The sequence below is a fragment of the Anolis carolinensis genome, chromosome 4 (genome assembly GCF_035594765.1).
Source record: "Anolis carolinensis isolate JA03-04 chromosome 4, rAnoCar3.1.pri, whole genome shotgun sequence".
Classification (NCBI taxonomy): domain Eukaryota; kingdom Metazoa; phylum Chordata; class Lepidosauria; order Squamata; family Dactyloidae; genus Anolis; species Anolis carolinensis.
In genome coordinates, this window is record NC_085844.1 from 251,123,698 (window position 1) to 251,149,013 (window position 25,316).

General features: G+C 37.1%; 1 protein-coding gene across 1 annotated transcript in view; it reads left to right on the forward strand.

The window, feature by feature from the left end:
- The window catches only part of LOC134298562 (BPI fold-containing family B member 4-like), a 53,826-nt gene that overhangs the window by 6,160 nt on the left and 22,350 nt on the right, over positions 1–25,316 (forward strand). Inside the window, exons 3-14 of the mRNA XM_062979193.1 lie at positions 1,691–1,802; positions 2,516–2,617; positions 5,656–5,808; positions 7,503–7,566; positions 7,866–7,929; positions 12,400–12,491; positions 13,156–13,338; positions 16,867–16,920; positions 22,282–22,302; positions 22,429–22,575; positions 22,734–22,801; positions 24,759–24,801. Of these exons, the coding sequence (XP_062835263.1) occupies positions 1,691–1,802; positions 2,516–2,617; positions 5,656–5,808; positions 7,503–7,566; positions 7,866–7,929; positions 12,400–12,491; positions 13,156–13,338; positions 16,867–16,920; positions 22,282–22,302; positions 22,429–22,575; positions 22,734–22,801; positions 24,759–24,801 (1,103 nt within the window). The remainder of the gene's footprint in view (positions 1–1,690; positions 1,803–2,515; positions 2,618–5,655; positions 5,809–7,502; positions 7,567–7,865; positions 7,930–12,399; positions 12,492–13,155; positions 13,339–16,866; positions 16,921–22,281; positions 22,303–22,428; positions 22,576–22,733; positions 22,802–24,758; positions 24,802–25,316) is intronic.

Sequence of the window (25,316 nt, forward strand, 5' to 3'; positions counted from 1 at the left end):
TCTCAGGGCGGATCACATTACACATATAGGCAAACATTCAATGTCTTTTTAACATAGAACAAAGACAAGACAAACATGGCTCCTAGCGGGCCTCGAACTCATGACCTCCTGGTCAGAGTGATTCATTGCAGTGATTCATTGCAGCTGCTCTCCAGCCTGCGCCACAGCCCGAGCTGTGAAATGAATGAAGATGTTTCACATCGAGTTCACAGTTGTTACCTTTTTGGCCACCCCTTCTTGTTCTAAATCAATTTGTACTGGGCTTGGAACTAAGATGTGTATCTTATCTCTGTGCTTCTTTGTTTTAAAATCTGGAATGCCAGGGCCCCTTGCTTTGACCTTGGCTTGGTTTGAAACTAAGGCCCTTTCTACACTATCATTATCATCATCCTTTATTTACCTACTGCTCCATTTCCTCAAGAGGACTCAGGGCGCTTTCCAACAAGTGTAGAAAAACAGTCAGTTGTCAAAAACATCATACAACAACATAAACATAGTAAACAGAATAAAACAACATCAGCAGACAGAAACAAAAACAATTGTATTAAAATGGGCACAGTTACAAATCCAATTAATATAATCTGTCAAGAATCAAGTACCAGTAATCAGGGCTTTGAGGTAGATATGGTCAATTTTAAGGCATAGGTAAGAATTTGCACATCAGAGTATCGTACTGCCATATGACCCAGATTGTCAAATCAGATAATCCACATTATCTGCTTTGGACTGGATTATATGAGTCTACATTGCCATATTTATATGGCAGTGCAGAAGTGGTGGAGGACAGTAGGACAAAACGAGGACAGCCGTTCAGAAGGACAGACTCCAAAACCAAAGGCATGTCTGACTTGGTTTTGCAAATCCTGAACAAGGCTGTTGAGGACAGGGCTACTCGGAGTGCATCTATTCTGTAAAATTAATTCAGTTTGACACTATTTTAATTGCCATGGCTCAATGCCATGGAACCATGGGAATTATAGTTTGATGAGGCACCAGCATCATTTGGAGACCACTAAAGACATTATAAAATGACATCTCAAACAATTGAATGCCATCAAGCCAAGGATGAATTAACCTGCATTAGATGTATCCTTAGAAATCTCCCATTCATGGGGCTTCCATAAATTGAAGTCTTATGGCAGCTAACACGAAAATTTAAAAACTATATAGAAAGGTAGATTTATTAACGAATATGCAAGAATGAATCCTCAATCAAGTCACATTGACAGATGTCGTTCCTTGAGTTGCAGAACACTTGTTAATCAGGTAGCTCAAGCGAGACCACCATTTCTCCACCCATAGATATTGGTGCCATATAAACACTGGGAGATAAATCGAACAAGGGTGTTCAAAGCATTTCACTGTGTCTTTACCTATTTCAGATCCTGTGCCCCTGTGAAAATGGAGGATTTACTATAGCTCTAACAAAAGACTAGTTTGAGATCAATGTTGGGGTTTGATGCCAGAAATGGAAACCACAAACCATACATGCCGATCTCATTATATGTGATGGCGAGGTGAAATGACGTTCCTTCTATAAAATGGCAAAGTCAAAGTTTCCTTTTGGAATTTTTTTTTGGGGGGGATCATTTTCAAGACGCAGATGATAGAATCCATGGATGTGGAGGTCTGTCTGTACTTAGACATCTGCCTCTTTCATGTCTTCTCAAAGACATTACTTATGCTTCAGCCTTTACAGATACTTTGAGCAGAGATGACCTTCTATGGACTTCCCTGAAAACCCTTCCATTTTCTGACATCACACTTGGATCACTACTTGGTATAGTTGGCCAAATCCTTGGGTAAGTTGAAACACAGGTTTACCAAGCAAATGGTTGGTGCTTGGTGTCTTTAAAGACCACGCTTTCTACACTAGCTTTGCCTGGGTTATGTGGAATGTTGTGAGCAATGATGCAATGTTGGGATTAGGTAAAATATTGTGAAAAATGATGAAATGAAATTGTTATTAGGTAAAATATCTTAAGCAATAATGCAATGAGTTGGGACTAGGTGAAATGTCTTGAGCAATGATGCAATGAATTTAGTATTAGGTAAAATAGTGTGAGAAATGAAAACCAGGGTGTTGGGATTTAGATAATGATGCAATGACATGGTTGTTTACATCCCCTCGATGTCAACATCGACACTAAAATACAACACCTGAGCCCTGCGAGTGCAGCTTTCTTCCAAATGAAGCAGAGAGTGTTGTCGAAGGCTTTCATGGAACATGGCCATACAGCCCGGAAAACATACAGCCCAATAAATAAATAAATAAATAAATAAATAAATAAATAAATAATATATATATGACAAATATATATTGGGTAAAATGCTATGTGCAATGATGCAATGACATTGGGATTAGGAAAAATGTTGTGAGGAATGATGGAGAGAGGTTAGGATAGAGGTAACATATTGCCATAAAATAACATTACAGCGATTGCACCCTTTGAATCTGCTCCCAAAGTTGTCTAAGTGAATCCCTTTTCTCAATGCTATTCATCTCTCTCTTCAGGCTCAAAGCTACGGCAGTCCGAAATACTGGCCTTACGGTGGTCATGACTAATGAGAAGATAAAAATTAAATTGTCTCTTGAAGTGGACATCTCTGGCACACTGTGAGTATTGGGAATCTTGTTTTTATTGCAAAATCAGCATATTTTGCCTATAAAAAGATATAAAGAGGTCCCTTTAATGTGTTTTAACGGTATTGGGAGTATTGTACCCCCAGATGGTAAAGGATAACAAGGATCTGAACAAATCATCTCCCAAATCAGTCTTGAAAATCAATGTCACAAGCTCTTCCAAGCCATCCAAAAATGGATTTTATATATATATATATATATATACACACACACACACATATACACACACACACATAATTCATTATGCTCCTACAAAGGAGACACAAAGCGGTTTACATTAAAAACATTTCAATACAATTTAAAATCCAAAACTATACGAACATTAAAATAGAATTAAAGACCAATGGTATTAATTAAAATTAACAGTTACAATCCTTACCCTAAGATAACCTAAAACCACAGCACCCCTGACTTGATCTTAAATACCTCCTTTAAAAGCCTGTCTGAATAAAAATGTTTTATGTGTTACCTTCTCACCACTCCAAGGATCCTATCCACATTCTCACGCTGTACAAATTGAAAGGTATCTATCAACACTATTAACGCCATTACCACATTATCAGAGAAGGAAGCGGCATTGTAGACCAGCTGTAACCATCAGGAATGTTTAGGTGGAATCTATTTTCCTGTGGTTTAAGCCCATTGGTCCAATGTGTCCTAATCTCCAAAGCAGCAGAAAATAAGCTTGCCCATTCTTAACATGTCATCTTTTAAAACATTCAAACGTGGCCCTCATGTCCCCTCTTAGCCTTCTTTTCTCCAAGTTAAACATACCCAGTTCCCTTAGACACCCCTCCTAGGGCTTAGTTTCCAAACCTTTGACCATTTTGTTCTCCCTTCTCTGAACACCTTTCATCTGGTCCATATTCCAGACCAGGGGTCCCCAAAGTTTTTAAACAGGGGGCCAGTTCACAGTCCCTCAGACCGTTGGAGGGCCGGACTATAGTTTTTTTTAAAACTATCTTATTTTGAAGTAAAAAAACAAAACGGGAACAAATACAGCTTTAATGTTAATAATAATCATAATCATAATAAAAATAACAAAGAGGGTTGGAAGAGACCCCTTGGGCCATTTAGTCCAACCCCCTTCTACCTTTGTGCACCAAAAGCACAAGCAAAGCACCCCTGACAGATGGCCACCCAGCCTCAATGTTGTTAATAATAATAATAATAATAATAATAATAATAATAATAATAATAATTATTTATTTATTTATTTCCAGCATTTATACCCCGCCTTTCTCACCTGGGGGGACTCAGGGCAGCTTACAACAGTTGGCAACATTTAATGCCAAGAACATAATAAAACAGAAACAGTACATATAATCAATTAAAACTATAAAAATACATCATTAAAATACATTATAACAATTAATTAATTAATTAATTAAAAATGATAATAATAATAATGGTTGGAAGAGACCTCTTGGGCCATTTAGTCCAACCCCCTTCTGCCTTTGTGCACCAAAAGCACAAGCAAAGCACCCCTGACAGATGGCCACCCAGCCTCAATGTTGTTAATAATAATAATAATAATAATAATAATAATAATAATAATAATAATAATAATAATAATAAATCACACAGTCCTAAATGCTTGGGAAGTGTTCGACTTGTGAAGTTTGAAAGTTAATGATTGAAGTCATACAGCATTAAGTTGCAAAATGACAGGGAAATATGAGAAATACAATTCTCCTGATACAATTCTCTTTGCCAGCATTTAATATTCTTGTCTTTTGCAAATTTTGTTATTTTCTTCGGTGTCATATGCCATTGGTAAAACATCTTTAACCAATTTTCTTTTAGGTCATAGGCATATGTATAATTTAACTTTTTTTCCAAATTATTTTCCATTCGTCTAGTGTAATTGTTCTTCCTATATCCCTCGCCCATTTTATCCTACATTGTTTAATCGATTCCTCTTCAGTGCTCCATCCTAATAGAACTTGCTATGGTCTTCTTTTGTTTAGGAATCATTTCATCCCACAATGATATTTTATCTTCGAATCCATTTGCCCTAACTTTGTTATAATATTCTTTTAGTTGGTAATATTGGAGCCAAGTCATGTTTTCATATTTCTTTTTTAATTCCTCTAATGTTTTCATCCTTAATTCATTTCCTTCTCTCTTCAATATTTCTCTGTACGTGGGCCATTTATTCCAGCCAAGCTCTCTCCTTTGGTGTGTCTCCAGAGGAGAGACCCAGAGTGAGGTTTTACTATAAAGTCTTTGTTTATATTTATCCCATATTTTTAATAATGCCGACCGGATGAAGTGGTTGCTGACTTTTTTTCCCCACTGTTTTCCTATTGTACCAGAGGAACGCGTGCCAGCCGGCCCTCAAATCATGATCTTCCAGGGTCAATATTTTCTTATTACTTAGATTTATCCAATCCCTTACCCAGTCTAATCCACAGGCATCAAAAATAAAGGGCTTAATTTGGTAGGCCAAGACCTCCCTTTTTTCTTTCACCTGTCATATTTGTAAAATTGATTCTTGTTTTTTTGTTGTTCCACACAAATTTAGATATGTTTTCAATACATTGCAATGTTTTGGTGCTAAATTTGTAAATACAGTAATTACTATATAACATTACCCTGTATTGAACTGCTTTTTCTGTCAATTTGTTGTAAAACATGTTTAAAATGTAAAATCATAATGTAATTTGACGTTTAAATAGGCTTTTCCTTAATCCTTCCTTATTATCCAGTATTTTTGCTTATCTAATGTTCTGCCAGCCCAGTTATGTTGGATAAGTGAGACTCTACTGTAATAATAAAAAGATGGTTTCCCTTTGGTTAACCCAGTGCAGACTCTCCTCTCTCTCCTTGTTGGAATATGAAGTGCATTGTATTGGCCAGTGGATACTGAGGACACAGGACAGAGGGGAAATGGGAGACCACCTCAAATGAAACATTTCATCCCATTTTGACATTACGTATAACAAAATTTCTACTCCTGAATTCAATAAGTGAGCACTGAACACTGCTCTTCTGTTTGTATTTTTTAGAATTATACCACTAAACAGCATAATCAATATCTGTGCACATTTGGACATTAACCTTTCATTTGGATTTGGAAACTATTTTGATGGTAAATTCGATATTGTAAACTTTCAGTGTGTGCCCACAGTTGGATCCATTGAGCTCAAGCTCTTGAGTGGGTGAGTATTTGATCTTTTGTATTGCAATTGTTCCTACTCTTTGTGCTGCGAACCAGGGATAGTTATGTTCTTGGGGCGCTTAGAAACCCGTCACAGAATTCCTTAAGAGTTGTAGGAGGCTTTTGGCCTTTCCTCTACCATTTCTTCTCAAAACCTCATAAAACATTTGCCTTACAAATCAACCTCAATGGACATCCACTACAAACCAGGGGTACACTTTGCAACAGTCTTCCACAACCGGAGACTTCAAAGGACTTTGTCACATGCAGTAAAATCAGGAGCCACACTGGCGCAATGGGTTAAACCCTTGTGCCAGCTGAACTGTTGATCTGAAGATTTGAAGGTCGGCGGTTCGAATTTGTGAGATGGGGTGAGCTGCCATCTGTCAGCCCCATCTTCCCATACGGGGACATGAGAGAAGCCTCCCACAGGATGGTAACACATTTGGGTGTCCCCTGGGCAGACATATCTGCAGACGGCCAATTCTCTCACACCAGAAACGACTTGCAGTTTCTTAAGTTGCCTCTGACATGATAAAAAAGTATCTCTACATAATTAAGAAACTTCAACCGACAGCGCCTTTCACACAACGCAAGCTTCAAATGTGGGGTAGAGGTATTTTGCCGTTTCTAAAGTGTGCATTTTCCTAACAATTCCTAAGCCAGTTGGCAAGTGACTTAGTCTTCCATTCCCAGCGTAAAGACATGTAAGGATTCCTAATTTAACATGCCCTTCACCTGTTTGTAAACATAACAACAATGTCACTATGGAGGGAGGAGCCATGATGGGCAGTATTAATTCCTTTCTTCTGCCATTATCGTTTTGGGACTGAGGAGGTATAGGAAACATTCAAAGATATTCAAAACATTCAGGAGGAAAACGTAGCAAATCATGCAAATCCTGTGCTGTGACTCTGTAATCTTCTATCTAGCAAGCTCCTGCTTTCAACATTCTTGCCTCTTTCTGTGTTATCTCCCTTCTAGGCCATAAAAGTCCTTTTGAACTCTTGTCTACTATTTTCTCAATTGCCTCTCTGAAACTCCTGCTGTGCTGTCAGCTTTTGTTTTGTCTATCAAAAGGCTAGCAGAGAGAAACATAAGAGAGCTTCTTTCAAAGCTCCATTTCCCACCTACCTCCTGTTCTTGATTTTGCAATGTAAGATATGTTGTTGTGAGTTTTTCGGCTGTAAACTGATCTCATGAGATTACAAAGAGAGAAGTTTCTTACAAAGAAAGAACATGGTGGAGGGACAGTGGGAGGAAACAAGTCTTTACCATGTGATGGCAAATTAAACAGATACACCCGGAAGAAAGAAGAGAAAAGGAGGTGGTGTGATGAGGGTAGGAAATGTTATTTATTTACCATATTTATATCCCGCCTTTCTCTATCCCTGGGGAGACTCAAGGCGGCTTACAAATGGCACTACATAGTGCCTAAAGCATAAAAACATGAAATAAATTAAATTAAAAATTAGGCATACATAAAAACATAATTAAAAATCATCAGTTTAATTTCCAAATGGGCTGTTGAGAAGCTTAAGGGAAAATCAGTGATCTCAATGATCTTACTTACCCATGTGATGAAGTCACAGATATGTTCCAAGCACCCAGTAGCCATGGATGATGGATGTTAGAGTACAATACAGTGACAGAAACAGCTACATCGTTTCTCATGCTTATTGCTCTATTTTGCAGTTTGCTACCCCCACTATTGATACCAAAAATCCAGGACTCTATTTCATCAGACTTAAGCAAGCAGGTAAGCCCATAAACAGAATGACTCTGTAAGGCAAAGACATTTGTGGAGAAAACCTTTGGATGGGCAATTGAACCGAAGACAATAAAAATAAAGGGAGGGGAAGGAAAGGGCAAAGAAGGTTAGGAAGAGGGGGATTGTTGTCTTCCCATCTTCTGCTATCTTGATATGTCGGCAATTTTGGATTTTGGAATATTTTGGATTCCGGGATTCTGGGCGAGGGATGCTCAACCTGTATCAGCCAAGCTGAAGGGGGAAATGTAACTTCGCACAGGATCTTATTCTGTTTCTTCACCCTGCAGATATGTGGCTCTATGAACACTGTCATTAATGCTCTTTCCAACATATGGCTGGCCACTGGGAACGGTGAGAACCTTTGGGATAAATCCTTCCTGGATGTTTCCATTTTTTTCTGCTGTGTTCCTCTAACAGGAAAATCCTGCCGTGGTGTGTCCATGCTTTCTATGTGCCTTGAGAAATCCCAGGGCATAAAAGAAGAGTAGACCCCTGATCCACAACCGTTTTCGACTACCTATAGTCTTTGTCTGGTGGTAGGGTCTGAAAGCATTGGGTAACATTAATACAATTGTACAAAGTGTTTTCTGGCTTAGTAAAATTTATTTATTTATTTATTTACAGTATTTATATTCCGCCCTTCTTTCTCACCCCGAAGGGGACTCAGGGCAGATCACATTATGTACATATAGGGCAAACATTCAGTGCCCATAAACACATCAAACAGAGACCAAGACAGACAGACGCAGAGGCAATTTAACCTTCTCCTGAGGGGATGTTCGATTCTGGCCACAGGGGGGAGCAGCTGCTTCATCATCCACTCCGGCGGCACTTCCTCATTCCAGGTCGTAAATTAGTTAAACTTGCCTCCCCACTTTTATAAGTGGTACCTTATTTCCTACTTGACAATGCAACTATCTTTCGGGTTGCTAGGTCAGCAACGAGCAGGGGCTATTTTTTATTTTTAATTGATGGGTGCTCAGCCCGTACGGGCTGGCCTCGAACTCATGACCTCATAGTCAGAGTGATTTATTGCAGCTGCTCAACAGCCTGTGCCACAACTATTGATACCTACTACTTACTCAAACAATTCAAGGATGTACTCAATGAACCGTAAAGTCTTTCTTAGATACCGTGGAACCTATTGGGAACATACAGTGGCTTACAAATTGTTTTCTTGATACATGAAACACACAGCAGATCAAAATAAAATAATGAAAAGAGATTATGTCTATACTTACAAAGTGTTCTGTTTCAAATCAATGATACTCTGCATTCAGGTTTTATTCTACTGCGAGTATGAGCCTAAATGGCTCAACCTGATGTTTAAATAGCAAAGAATCTTAAACGGGTGTGAGATTCCCAATAGGTTCCACGGTATCTAAGAAAGACTTTACGGTATTATATTAATGTTACCCAATGCTTTCAGACCCTACCACCAGACAAAGACTATAGGTAGTCGAAACCAGTTGTGGATCAGGGGTCTATTCTTCTTTTATGAAGAAACAAGAAAGTTTACTCCATTGTGAATGTAACTACCATTCATCATACTGTGAATGCAACAGTTTGATTGTCATTTGTATCTGAAATTTATATGAAATTTATATTCATTTATTGTATATAATACAATGTTTAATGATATTTAATACAGAGTTGCTACTGCAAGATACAGGCTGCTGGTTAGTTCTGACTTAGCATGGATTTTTAAAAATGGTCATGGACACAGTGAAGTTCTAAATGTGTATGTAATTTTGACTCGAAAGTGAAGGAAGCAAGCCTGCTCGTTCTCATCTCATAGTACAGAGCTCACTCAAGTAGCCTTGAGTTTCACATCAAGGGAAGTCTTGGCCCCACTCTCTTCTACTTTGGTCAGACCTCCTCACCAGGAATAATAACCCTGTGTTTCATCCAGAGCAAAGCGATCTAAGAAGGAGATGGGCAACATGGAAGGGGTCCAGAGAAGGGCCACCAAAATGGCCAAAGGTCTGGAAACCATGAATCCTTCTGAGGAGCAATTTGGGGACTGGGGATGTTGTTTAGCTCTCCTTCTTCGGGGTTGGGATGAGACCTGTTCCGTTATGGTTTCTCTCCAAAGGATTGGGTTCACCATGGGCCATTGTCCTGGACACAGCCTTGCTCTGGATTGGCCTGATATATATATATATATATATATATATATATATATATATATATATATATATAGGTGAGCAGGGCCTTTGTCCAACTTTGGCCAAGAGTTGTATACCCTGCCACCAAATTGCTAGGTACACAAGGCAGGATCTTTCCTGTGGCAGCACCACATCTATGGAACTCTCTCCACAAGAAGTCAGTTTTCTCTATTTCCATGCATTTGAAAATAGGGAATCAACACCATTCTGTATTGTCCAGACTTGGGATGCATCTACATTCTAGACTTAATGCATTTTGTACCTTCTTAACTGTCATAGTTTAGTACTATAGAACCCCAGAATGTGCAGTTTGGTGAGGAACTAGTACATTTTGGCAGGGAAAGCAAAAGATCTTGATTCCATAGCATTGAGCCATGACACTAAGACACTTGTGACTGCTGAATCTGTATTCCACACTTTAGGAATTTGCTAGATCCTCCAGTTGATTCTATCATCATCATCATCATCATTATTTATACTCCACCCTCAATCTCACACTTAGTCAAGTTTAAAAAACACAATATAAATGTTAGTTTAAAAACAATGACCATATCTACTCAAATATAAGCTGAGTTTTTCAGCTCTTTTTTTTAGGCTGAAAAAGCCCCCATTGGCTTATACTCGAGTCAAGGTTATTTATTATTTTACTCTGTTACTATTATTAATTTTATTACATTTATTATTTACTCTATTTATTATTATTATTATTATTATTATTATTATTATTATTATATTTACATTATTTTACTGTATTATTATTATTACATGTATTATTTTACTCTATTAATATTATTACATTTGCTATTTTACTCTATTTACTACAGTAGAGTCTCACTTACCCAAGACTCGCTTATCCAAGCTTCTGGATTATCCAATGCATTTTTGTAGTCAATGTTTTCAATATATTGTGATATTTTGGTGATAAATTTGTAAATACAGTAATTACAACATAACATTACTGCATATAAATTTGTTGTATAGCATGATGTTTTGGTGCTTAATTTGTAAAATCATAACCTAATTTGATGTTTAATAGGCTTTTCCTTAATCGCTCCTTATTATCCAAGATATTTGCTTATCCAATGTTCTGCCAGCCCGTTTAGCTTGGATAAGTGAGACTCTACTGTATTATTATTACATTTATTATTTTACTCTATTATATTATTATTATTATTATTATTATTATTATTATTATTATTATTATTATTATTACATTTGTTATTTTGCTCTATTATTATTTTGCTCTATTATTATTTAAAAACATGGCTCTTCCGGTGTGCTTTCGGAGAGTAAATGTTCTATGCTACTCCCCCCCAATATTTATCCTCTAGACTGGTTCACTATCTGATGTCCCGTCCCTCGAGGTTTTTATTCTGATCCCTTTCTCACCCAGAGTTTTAATTTTTAATCTAGTTTTTAAATGTAGTGTTCATGCGGCCTGCTCTTGTTATATTGCTGTTTCGATCTTATGTTGTACTGTTTATTTTATGTAATGTATTATTTAATTGTATTATGTTATGGTTATATTGTATTGTCTTGGGCATGGCCCCATGTAAGCCGCCCCGAGTCCCCATTGGGGAGATGGTGGCGGGGTATAAATAAAGATTATTATTATTATTATTATTATTATTATTATTATTATTATTATTATTATTACATTTATTATTGTATTCTGTTATTACTGTCAATATAACACTTCAATTATTTTACTCTATTATTTGTTATTACATTTATTATTTTACTCTTTTTGTTATTATTGGAAGGATACGTAAGCACATTTACATTGAAGAAGGTTAGAATAATGGTTTAATCAGAGTTGGACAGTCTTATCTTAAATTATGTAAATATTCAAAAACATTTAACCTACTGATGCTTCAATTAATGTAATTTTATTGATATCTATTTTTATTTTGAAATTTACCAGTAGCTGCTGCACTTCCCTCGGCTTATACTCAAGTCAATACAGTAGAGTCTCACTTATCCAAGCTAAACGGGCCGGCAGAAGCTTGGATAAGCGAATATCTTGGATTATAAGGACTGATCAAGGAAAAGCCTATTAAACATCAAATTAGGTTATGATTTTACAAATTAAGCACCAAAACTTCATGTTATACAACAAATTTGACAGAAAAGGTAGTTCAATACACAGTAATGTTATGTTGTAATTACTGTATTTACGAATTTAGCACCAAAATATCACGATATATTGAAAACATTGACTACAAAAATGGCTTGGACAATCCAGAAGCTTGGATAAGTGAGGCTTGGATAAGTGAGACTCTACTGTACATTTTTCCAGTGTTTTGATTGTAAAATTAGGTGCCTCAGCTTATATTCGGGCCAGCTTATACTCGAGTATATACGGTGAATAGTAACAGTGTGATAAAAGCAAACTACATTTAAAATTGCCTTTGAAACTCCTGTAGGGAATCCTGGGAGTTGCAGTTGCAGTTTTACAAGATCTTTCGCTTCGTCTTTGTAATATTTTTGGAACTACAACTCCCAGGATTCCATGGTATTGAGCCATGGAAGTTAATTGGGTGTCAAACCATAAATCTTAAAAGCGCTAAAGATATTTTAAAAGTGTTATGCTGTTTATTGGATTCCCTGTTAACTATGGATTGCTATGACCTTTCTCTCTGATTCCACACAGTGCTTCTTCCCTTCGGCAGCTTTGGAGATTTCACGTTTAAGCTTGCTGCCTTGCCTACTATAACAGAAAATTATTTGGAAGTCACTGTATATGTGAGTATGAGCCAACAGAAGGAAATTCCTGTCTATAGCTCTATTTCCCTGACTTCTGCCTACAGAGGTACTCAAGTGTCTGCTCCTACTCATCTGCAAAAAGCTAATATTATTTGGCACCTTATGGCTCCTCTTCCTCCTGGAAAAAAGTAACTCATGGGACGCCACAGGGTTCTGTCTGGGGTCTTTGTGGACTATAAATGATATAGATGATGGACTAGAGGGCATGCTGATGACACAACAATGGAAGGGAGAGCTAGTGCCCCAGAGGACAGGATCGGAAGCCAAAATGACCTTAAAAAGTTCAAGAGTTAGGCCAAAACTAACAAAATGAACAATAGGGAGTAATGGAAGGTATGGCAGTCATAAAAAATGAAATGCACAGATATAGGATACAGGACATGTTACCTGACTTGAAAACAGTCCATGCGGAAGGGATCTAGAACTCTTCATACACCACAAGCTGAACGTGAGCCAACAGTGTAATGCGGCAGTTAAAAACATTCAGTGCAGTTCTCGTCTGCATGAATTAGGAGCATAGTATCTAGAATGAGGTAAGACTCAGGATGCTAGCCATCTGCCGGGAGGGCTTTGAATGGATTGGACCGAATGCACCTCGCGGTGTCTTCCAACTCTATGATTTTATGATTCTTTGTCTTTTCAGGTGTATTTCCGGTTTGCGGTTTCAGGCGTATACATTGGCATCCCTGACACAGACACCTCTATTGCTTTGCCTGTTCTGGGCAGCCACGGGTGCTGCCTTGCCATCCATCCAGGAACGCTTAATATTGCACTGCAGGGAGTCATCCCCAAAGTGCCTCTGGAAATCAGCAATATCCTTGAGGTGGTGAGTAGTGTGACTCTGACCACAAAAGGGCAACGTGACCCCAAAAGGTCCCCAAAAATAGCAGCTACACACCTTGTTATTCCACCTCTCCGCAATTTTGCGCAATTGTGTCTATTCATGTCTGTGGTCCCACTATCATATATACTCCAGTATAAGCCCACCTGAATATAAGCTGGGCCATCTAATTTTCCCACAAAAAACTGGGAAAACGTTGACTCGAGTATAAGACGAGGGTAGGAAATGCAGCTACTGGTAAATTTCAAAAATAAAAATAGATACAGTAGAGTCTCACTTATCCAACATAAACAGGCCAGCAGAACGTTGGATAAGCGAATATGTTGGATAATAAGGAGAGATTAAGAAAAAGCCTATTATACATCAAAATAGGTTATGATTTTACAAATTAAGCACCAAAACATCATGTTATACAAGAAATTTGACAGAAAAAGTAGTTCATTACACATTAATGCTATGTAGTAATTACTGTATTTACGAATTTAGCACCAAAATATCACGATATATTGAAAACATTGACTACAAAAATGCGTTGGATAATCCAGAACGTTGGATAAGTGAGACTCTACTGTACCAATAAAATTACATTAATTGAGGCATCAGTAGGTTAAATGTTGTTTGAATATTTACATTAAACTGTAATTTAAGATAATAATAAGACTTTAATAAGATAAGACTGTCCAACTTTGATTACCTATATACTCAAGTATAAGCTGACCCAAATATAAGCCCGCCAGGACCCCTACTCGAGTATAAGCCGAGCGGGGCTTTTTCAGCCCTAAAAAAGGGCTGAAAAACTCGAGAAATTAGTTTTATTTATTTATTTATTTATTTACAGTATTTATATTCCACCCTTCTCATCCCGAAGGGGACTCAGGGCGGATTACAATGAACACATATATGGCAAACATTCAATGCCAACAGACAAGCAACATACATTAGATAAACTCAGAGGCATTTTTAACATTTTTCCAGCTTCACGATTCCGGCCACAGGGGGAGCTGTTGCTTCACCGTCCAGTAGTGGCTGTACTTCCTCATTCCTTTCCTTGTGTTTTGCTGGTAGTTTTATGGTGTTGTAAATTAGCCTCCCGCATAAAGCGTCCCTAAATTTCCCTAATTGACAGGTGCAACTGTCTTTCGGGGCTGCATAGGTCAACAACAAGCCGGGGCTGTTAATGGTTGGAGGCTTAACCCGACCCGGGCTTCGAACTCATGACCTCTCGGTCAGTAGTGATTTATAGCAGCTGGTTACTAGCCAGCTGCGCCACAGCCCGGCCCCAATAGGTGTCATTATTCATTTTAATAGGTGTTATTATTCATAAATTGCATTTATATGTTGACTTATCATTTTTTGTTATTACAGTTGTACTGTTGTATTTCAAGAATTCAACGTTTGCCTTTATTTATTTATTATTTATTTATGACATTTATATCCCACCCTTCTCACCTTGAAAGGGACTCAGAGGAGCTTACAAGTTATATGTACATAAAATATCTTATATTATTAGCATAGCACAATATTAGTATCATATATTACTATGTTGTACTAGACCACTATACTGCAATATTATTAGTAATATTACATATAGTATATATAATTATCATATTATGATATTATATCATTATTAGTATTGTATTGTATTACAATATTATGATCAATATTATATGCGCATATAATATATTATATTATTAGCATATATTATTATTAGCATAACACAATATATATTATTAGTAATATTACGTGTAATATATATAATTATTATATTATTATATTGTATTATTATGATTAGTATTGTATTGTATTACAATATTATGATCAATATTATATGTGCATACAATATATTATATTATTAGCATAGCACAATATTAGCATTGTATTTTACCATATTGTACTAGACCACTGTACTGCAATATTATTAGTAATATTACGTGTAATATATATAATTATTATATTATTATATTGTATTATTATGTTTAGTATTGTATTGTATTACAATATTATGATCAATATTATATGCGCATACAATGTATTATATTATTAGCATAGCACAATATTAGCATTGTATATTACCATATTGTACTAGATCACTATATTGTAATATTAGTAATATTACATGTAATATATAAATATAATTATTATTAGCATTATATTATTATTAGCATTATATTGTATTACATTATATTATCATTATCAATATTATATGTATACAGTGTTCCCTCACTACTTCACGGTTCGCTTTTCATGGATTCGCTGTTTCGTGGTTTTTCAATAAACACTAAAAGAATATAATAAAACTCCCTTCCTTCCTCTCTCTTTCTCCTTCCTTTCTAAGGAGAAGCCTAAGGAAGGAAGGATGAAGAAGCCAAAGGGAGAGAAAAGGAGGCTGAAGTAGTTTCTTGAGATTGTAAACAACACAGTCGGACAGCATCAGTGAGATTGTAAACAACACAAATATAGTGTCCCTACTTTGCGGATTTTCACTTTTTGCGGGTGGTCCTGGACCGTAACTCCCGCAATAAGTGAGGGAGCACTGTATACAATCTATATATATAAAAGAGTGATGGAATCCTGGCAACCGCCAAAACAACAAAACTAAACACCCCACAACCTCGAAAATTGACAACACAACCCATCACCCACGCCTCTAGGTTGATACAACAAAAAGAAAAGAAAAATAAAGTTCTAATTAGAGGGAGAGGAATAATTGTTTTTATCCAATTGCTGCCAGTTAGAAGGCTAAGATCCGCCCACTTGGTCTCCTAGCAACCCACTCACCCAGGGGACAGGCAGAGTTAGGCCTCACTTAGGCCTCTTCCACACTGCCTATAAAATACAGATTATCAGATTTTAACTGGATTAGATGGCAGTGTAGACTCAAGGCCCTTCCACACAGCTATATAACCCATATAATCTTATATTGTCTGCTTTAACTGGATTATCTGGACTCCACACCTTTACCCTTTACCTTAACTACCACCAATTCCTCAATACTTTATTTCCCATACCACCATATTTCGCCACAGCAACACGTGGCCAGGCACAGCTAGTATTTTATATTATTAATATAGCACAATATTAGTATTGTATATTACTGTATTGTTGCTTTGGGGAGGGGCTCCCAACTGATAACACAGAATTGGTGGAATAAGTATAATAGTACTTATATTTCTGTATATCCATAAATATAAGTACCTTTATACTATTTCTAAAAGTCAGTGCTTTTCCAATACATCCACTTATTCCACACTTACATATAGAATGTGTATATGTGTGTGTTTGTGTATGTGTATAATATACATAAGCACACACACACATACATATACATCTATCTTCTCCCTGGTTAAATACAAGGACAACTCCAAGACTGCCACATACAAAGACAGATCCATAGCAATGCATTAACACAGCATGCCCATTTTGCATACTTCACTCATAGCCTTCATGTAAGTAGCAAGGTATTTGCTTTTCAAGTTAATGCCCTAAAACTCTTCCTTCCTTTCTTTACAATAGTTCTCTAAAGCTGAAGAACTGAAAGATGTTATTCTGGCTCTGCTTCCAGATGAGGTGAGTGACTTTCCTTCCTTCCTTCCTTCCTTCCTTCCTTCCCTCCCTCCCTCCCTCCCTCCTTCCTTCCTTCCTTCCTTCCTTCCTTCCTTCCTTCCTTCCTTCCTTCCTTCCTTCCTTCCTTCCTTCCTTCCTTCCTTCCTTCCTTCCGTTCATCTTTCTTTCTTTCTTTCTTTCTTTCTTTCTTTCTTTCTTTCTTTCTTTCTTCTTCTTTCTTTCTTTCTTTCTTTCTTTCTTTCTTTCTTTTTCTTTCTTTCCTTCCTTCCCTCCTTCCTTCCTTCCTTCCTTCCTTCCTTCCTTCCTTCCTTCCTTCCTTCCTTCCTTCCTTCCTTCCTTTCTTTCATCAATTTTTATTCCAGAAAAAACTCATCAAACAAACAGCAACCAACCAAAATTAATGACCATCATAAAAAATACATAAACATAACAACAACTTTTTTAATATACCCCACCTCCATCTCCCCAAAGCAACTCAGGATGGCTTATATGGGGCCAAGCCTGAGTAATTACAATCATCAGAAGATAAAAACACATCAAAATGAAAATACAATTATACTGTTATTATACTGTTAATTATTATTATGTAAATAATTTACTGAATGTGGAAGTTTCCCACTGATTTGTTAGCATCTATGTTTAACACATTTTCATTGTAGTTGCTGGGTTTTTTAAAAAAAAATATGGAAGAGTCTATCCCTCTTCTATTACAGTAGAGTCTCACTTATCCAACATAAACGGGCTGGCAAAATGTTGGATAAGCGAATATGTTGGATAATAAAGAGGGATTAAGGAAAAACCTATTAAACCTCAAATTAGGTTATGATTTTACAAATTAAGCACCAAAACATCATGTTATATAACAAATTTGACAGAAAAAGTAGTTCAATATGCAGTAATGCTATGTAGTAATTACTGTATTTACGAATTTAGCACCAAAATATCACGATGTATTGAAAACATTGACTACAAAAATGCGTTGGATAATCCAGAACGTTGGATAAACGAGTGTTGGATAAGTGAGATTCTACTGTATACCCCACCTCCATCTCCCCAAAGCGACTCAGGGTGGCTTATATGGGGCCAAGCCCGAGTAATTACAATCATCAGAAGATAAAAACACATCAAAATGAAAATACAATTATACTGTTATTATACTGTTAATTATTATTATGTAAATAATTTACTGAATGTGGAAGTTTCCCACTGATTTGTTAGCATCTATGTTTAACACATTTTCATTGTAGTTGCTGTTTTTTTTTAATAAATATGGAAGAGGCTATCCCTCTTCTATTATCTGTATTCTGAGAGTCATATAGTCAAGGAAGGATTGTAAGATACCATTTCTGAGCCTGTAAGTGTAGGAAGATGAAGCTGGAGAGAAAAATCCTACAAACTACAATGAAAGTGTTCTGCTTCACAATGCAGATAACATTATAATTTTCACTAGCTACTATGCAGCTTCATATGTTAGTCCAGAGCATAATCTATACAGTACTTTAAGTTGCAGACTTTACATTGGTACAAAACTAGCATATATCCCCAGCATCTTCCCAACAATGTCCCACACACAAAAAACCGATAAAGATTTTTTCCCCCACTTAATATAAATTATACTACCACAGCTAATAAAGCTGTGTTCCTCATACACATTTCCTTTCTGTATGCTAGGGGTGTGCAAAATCATTGTTATGTTTCTTATTTCGTATCACGTCTGTTAGGTCTGTGGATACGAATCAATATTAGAAACATGCAAGAAAGGTGCGGGAGGGATTTAAGAATCAAAACAAGAATCAAAACGCTCACCAATCATTTTCATTTCAGATGCCTCCCAAGGTCAGTTTAATTTTCAGCATAAGCATTAAGCAACTGTGGCAAAGCCAAGAGAACATAAAGTGTTTTAAAAACCAATCCTTTTCTTTTGACTCAGTTGCCATAAGCAAAGGCACTGGGGCAGGACTAAAGTTAATGGGCGGAAGACAGAGAACACAGCATTCTGGAAAATGTAGTTTGGGAGGCGAGGCCCTTGTGGCAAGAATGCGAAAGGCCCTGCCCTAAACTACGTTTCCCAGGATGCAGTGCTCAGCATCAGAAAGCCCCAAATGAGGGCTGCAGCAACTAGCCATTTAGAGTCAGTCTAATAATAACAAAATAAAATTATTGAATCTTCAAAAAGAACTAAAGTAAGTATTAGTATAAATCTGTGCAAAGTTGAAGTTATGTGGTTGTATGTCATAAAGACAGACAGACATTCGAAGGGATTGCTGTTGTTGTTTATTTGGGGGATAAATTGTTTTTTAAATCCAGTTTAAATTTAAATTCATTTAAATCCAGTTCAGACTTAAATAGGTACGTCACCACAATCCCTTTCTTATACAAGTTGGAGATTATTTGTTTTTTCCCCCAATATATTTATTGAGCTTTTAGTCTTATAAAATAAAATAAAATAAGATTACAACAAAAGAGTGAGAACATTTTGGTTGTATAGAAAGTAGGAATATAAGGGAAAAGAAAGGCTAAGAGAAAGAAAAATGGGAAAAAAGGGAGAAAAAAAATGTATAGAAATATATATTTAAAAGGGAAATTATATCTAACAATAATGAATTCTAGAAGAAAAAAAAGTATAAAAAAGTTTGTTGACTTCCTTCTTACTTTGATAGTCCTATAATTTAATCCAGTCCATATATTCTTGTTTCAGTTCTGCTTCCCCTCTGTCTTCTTCTATTCCTTGAGATTGCATACTTTCAACAAATGAGGTCTATCTTCATCTGTTTCAAATAATCTTTTACAAGGTCCCAGTTAGTTTCTTTTTTGGGTAGGCCGTGGTTGGGCGTTAACCAATATGTAAGTCGGTCCATATTCATAATCTCTAGCACTTTGTGTAACCAATCTTCTTTTTTCGGTATTTCATACTGAAATTTCATTCGGTATTTCATACCGGATATGATTTCTTGTTACAGATTGGATATATAAAAGATTATATTACTATAGAAATATAGAACTTATAAATTAGTCACTTTAAATTATATTATATACCAGGGGTCTTCAAACTTTTGAATCAGAGGGCCGGTCCACAATCCTTCAGACTGTTGAGGGGCCGAATTATCATTTGAAAAAAACAAAAACAAAAAACGAACAAATTCCTATGCACACTGCACATGTCTTATTTTTTGTAGTGCAAAACAGCAACAACAACAATGAAAGAACAATACAATATTTTAAAATTAAAACAATTTTAACCAACATAAACCTATCAGGATTTCAATGGAAAATGTGGGCCTGCTTCTGGCCAATGAGATAGTCAAGTTAATTAGGATTGTTGTTGTTGTTGTGTGCCTTCAAGTCATTTCAGACTTTGGCCAGGCCTAAGTCTAAAATTAATTATTTATTTACTGCATTTATTTACTATATTTATATCCCACCCTTCTCACTCCGAAGGGGACTCAGAGCAGCTGTATGTACATACAATATATTATATTATTAGCATAGCACAATATTAGCATTATATATTACTATATTGAACTATACCGCTATACTGTAATATTATATGTAATATATAATATATAATTAATATTATTATATGGTATTATTATTAGTATTATATTGTGTAACATAATATTAGTATCAATATTATATGTATATACAATATATTATATTATTAAAACAGATATAAAAATATATTATAAAACTGAGGGCGGGGGCCAGGTAAATGACCTTGGAGGGCCGCATCCGGCCCCCGGGCCTTAGTTTGGGGACCCCTGTTATATACCATACTTTTCCGTTTTTCACTGTGGATAAATTGTTTTTGTCTAAATTTTTAAACATCCCCAAAATCTGTAGATGTGTGAATCTTTATGAAACTTCTGAGGATTGATGCCCTGGTTATCTTGTGCATTGTATGCAAAATTCAAGTGGATAACTCTTGTAGTTTAAAAAAAAAGTTTATAAAATTTTTGAAAATTCCCCAAAAATCTATGGATAAGCGAAATGTTCTGGAATTTGGTTGGCTAATAGTGGTAAGTGTATTCTACTATTGTAGCAAATTTCACTCCAATAGCTTTAGAATGAGGGAGAAAGGAGCCCTTGAATTTTCCCCAGTTATAGTAATTTATTATGCGCAATTACTGTAACAAAATAGTAACAAAATTTTGTTACTCTCGTTATAGTAACTTTGTTTACTAATTATGCTTTAGAAACACTTTAGCAATGAAATGCTGGTGCCCCCCAGTTTTGGAATGATTTTTGAACCTTTTTTTAATGGATGGCACATCCCTACTGTATGCACCAAAGTTACCAAACTCACCTGTGACACCAAGGGGGTGCCCACTGAAAGATCCAGTTGGGATTGGGAAGTGCGTGTCAGATTAGAAGCGTGGCCTGGGATGGTTGTTTGGACTGAATGGAGAGTGGAGGTGAAATTTCAGGTTGTACTGGGCCTTATTTCTGCAGTGGGGAATCTTGGGTTAATTCTTAACTCAGCTTAAACAAGATAGATTTGCATTCTTATTTATTTATTTATTTATTTGCAGCATTTCTATTCCACCCTTCTCACCCCGAAGGGGACTCAGGGCGGATCACATTACACATATAGGCAAACATTGAATGCCTTTTAACATAGAACAAAGACAAGACAAACATAGGCTCCGAGCAGGGCTCGAACTCATGACCTTCTGGTCAGAGTGATTCATTGCAGTTAATTGCACTGGCTTGCTCTCCCGCCTGCGCCACAGCCCGGGCCTATTATCCAAGATATTCGCTTATCCACGCTTCTGCCGGCCCGTTTAGCTTGGATAAGTGAGACTCTACTGTACCTACATAGACACAAACTACACCAACAAACAAAAAATAGACAAGAATGGATCTATTTCTATAAACTTCACACTCTCTATTCATTGTTTTTTATACCGTATTATTCTACTCCATGTAGACAATCCTATACACGCACACTTCTGCCTTCGGTACCACTTATTCTCATTCATAAATCTGACACTTGACATATGCCCCTATTTAATTTAACCCTATTTAATTTAACCCTAGTTAATGTGGTTTTGGGTCTACCTGGTTGTTACTAACCAATTATTTCTCTATCAAGCAATCTTCAAACGTTACCTATCACCTTGGTTACATAGATGCTCATTAAATCATCGGATATTTAATATATGGTCATATTATTAAGTATTAAAAGCATATAATTGGATAACTAATACATATTGTAGTACAGGTAATACAAGAGGCACAATGCATGTACGCAGTAGTCATATGTGGTTATATTTAGCAAAAAGATATGGCAGGTGCTACTGATAGCATACTAACAGCTTCTTTGAGATTCCATGCTAAATTTCCTTTCTCTCTATCTCTCTCTAGGTTCTTCCGAACCTTGCCGCGGTACGTGTAATAACCCTCCTGGAACAACATTCCTGGGGAAGAGTGCAAAACTGGGTTTGAGTATTGCAGTATCTGTGGCAGTGGAACTTTACTGCTGATCATCTTTATTTCTCTCTCTTTCTGCAGGGCGATCTCTCCTTTAAAATTACCATTGGAACAAATCCTCTCTTTGCTTTCGACAGTACTGGTGCTACTGTGACTCTCAGTGCTAAAATCGAGATCTTTGCCAAGAAAGCAGACGGATCTAAAATTTCTGTAGTCGTCGTGAGATGTGTGAGTAGTAGTACCTTCATAAATAAAGTCTCTTCTTTTTCATGGGTCACAAACCCTTGAACCCTGGTTTGATTCTCCCATGATAATGGGAAGTGGGAATCTTACCACCTTGTTCTCCCTAGTAACGGTTTTATGCTTTCTCAAATGTGTATTTGCAGAGTATTTCTGCGAAAGTCGCTATCTCTGTGGCCAATAGCAAACTGAATCTAGGCCTTTTACTCTTCAGGTAAGTGTTTTGGTGCTCATACAGTGCTTTTCATATCATTTGGGGTGATTGTAGGGTTGCCATTATATATTGCTGTGATTCGAGTAGCAGATTATTATTATTTTTAGAAAGTGCTACGCTGATGACATAGCCTTTGGGTTGCATTACAAGTTGGATTGTCTTTTGAAAAAGCCTCAGGGTGAGCCCTGAAGCCACCTGTTAGTCTGTCCATTATATAGTGCCCCAAGAGAAAGACACCTGGAACCCTTGCTGACTAAAGGGAATTGCTTAGCAGAAACTCTGCATTTTCTGCTGAGTGACACAAATGACTGTGTAACTTATAAAGTAGCCCTGTTTGCTCTATCTGCAAAAAGATCAGAAAGATAGAATTAGATAAAATTGACATCAACTGCTGAGGAGACTCTAAGGATTAAGTGGACTCTATTACAATATGCATCTGTATGTGAACTCGTTTGCAATATATATTTTTTTAAAATTACTGTTAACTGGCATTGTTTTAGCTCCTTGCGGGAGCATGATTATGGCTTCTGCTCAGTATCTATTGCTCCGAGAATACTATTGTGGGCATGTGTTGCTTTTTGTCGTGGCCTTGGGCCCGTACAATAAACTATTTTGATTTATTGAAAAGCTTAGTGAGAAGAACAAGGAGAAGAAATGGCCAAAGCATTGATATCTTCTTTACATGCATCTGCTCTCATTCTCGAGATACCTTTTTTAAACTCACTGGTCTACGAAAGCTTCACTTGGCATCAAGAATAAAAGCCATGGTGAAATTTAGGGTGCGTCTTCAGTGTAGAATTGAAATTGGTTGACCCCACTTTAACCACCATGACTCAATGCAATCCTGGGAGCTGTAGTTTTAAAAGATCTTGAGCCTTTTCTGCCAAAAGCAGTGGATTCCATTGTACTGAATCATGAAAGTTAAAGTGGGGTAACACTGCATTAATTCTATAGAACTACTGCACCCTCACTGGACAGGTATCGAACTCTGTTGTAGCAATATAATGTGTCCGGGCTGTGGTGCAGGCTGGAGAGCAAGCCAGCTGCAATGAATCACTCTGACCAGGAGGTCATGAGTTCGAGGCCCGCTCGGAGCCTGTGTTTGTCTTGTCTTTGTTCTATGTTAAAAGGCATTGAATGTTTGCCTATATGTGTAATGTGATCCGCCCTGAGTCCCCTTCGGGGTGAGAAGGGCGGAATATAAATGCTGTAAATAAAATAAATAAATAAATATCTAAACATAGTTGGGGAACTCATCCCAAAGTCTTCTTTCAGCCCTGGATAGTGCTGGGATAGGAAACCACAAATCCTAGGCATTGTAGGCTATTTTCCTGAAGGGAAAAAACACCCTTGAGTCTTCCTTGCCTCAGAAAACCCTAGGAAGTCCATTGTTTGCTAGAGTTGATAAATATCTTGAAGGCACATAGAGACACAAGATCTGACCTTGGTCTCTTTACCCAAATGCTTCAGGCTAGAACTCCCAGGGCATGGGGAAAGGGGTCTTTTTGGACTGTTACTCCCAGAATTCTAGGGATTCTGGGAGTAGCAGTCAAGAAGAAGAACCTTCCAGAAGCCCAGAAGAGCTTCCAAAGAATCTCAGTTGCTCCATTTCAAAGGAGGAACCTGATAAAACCACCTCTAAGCCCCCTTCTACACTGCCATACAATCTAGATTATCAAAAGATAGTCCACGTTATCTGCTTTGGACTGGATTATATGAGTCTGCACTGCCATATAATCCAGTTCAAAGCAGACAATCTGGCTTGGATATGGCTGTGTAGATCCATCCTAAGCTTTCCTTGACTAAGAAAACCCATCGTACTGTACTTCAATGGGCAACTTGAAGTCGCAGACATACTTGGATACATCGATCCAGCTACTCTACTATTTTATTCTCTGGAAAGAGGTTCTTTTTTGACACTTGGATTCTTACAATATCCTATATTCTTGTCCCTCAGTATTGCTCTCGAGCTGGAATCTTCAAGCGTTGGCATCATTGATGTAAGTTGATGTTTTCTAGAGCATTGTCACATTGCTTTCAAGCTTTCCTTTTGAAAATGTTGGGTTTAAATAGGAAAACTTTGGAGATCATGGGTAGATGAGACATGGAAGGTCCTTCAGTCAGTTCCTGGCATATTTAGGAAAATTGTTCTGTGTCAGCTCACCACAGCCGCTCCTGAATGAACACACAAGACTCTCTGTGATATCACCAGAAACTTTTACTGTAGGAAACATGAACATCAGAAAAGCCAAGAATGGGAGGCTCCGGCCAACCCTCCTTTATATACCCTCCCCCTCATTTGAACAGTCTCTTCCCGCTCAGTAAAACCCCGCGCAAATTCCCCGCCAAGTCCATCAGCCGTTTCTCCTCCGAGTCCTGGGACGCAGGTGTCTTATCGATGTCAGTGACCCTGAAACTCAGAGCCACATCCAGGCTCTAGTAGCAGGGTTCTGACATGGCGTCCTCCTCCCCTTCGTCCTGGAAGGAAAAGATTAAACACAACTATTGTTCTCCG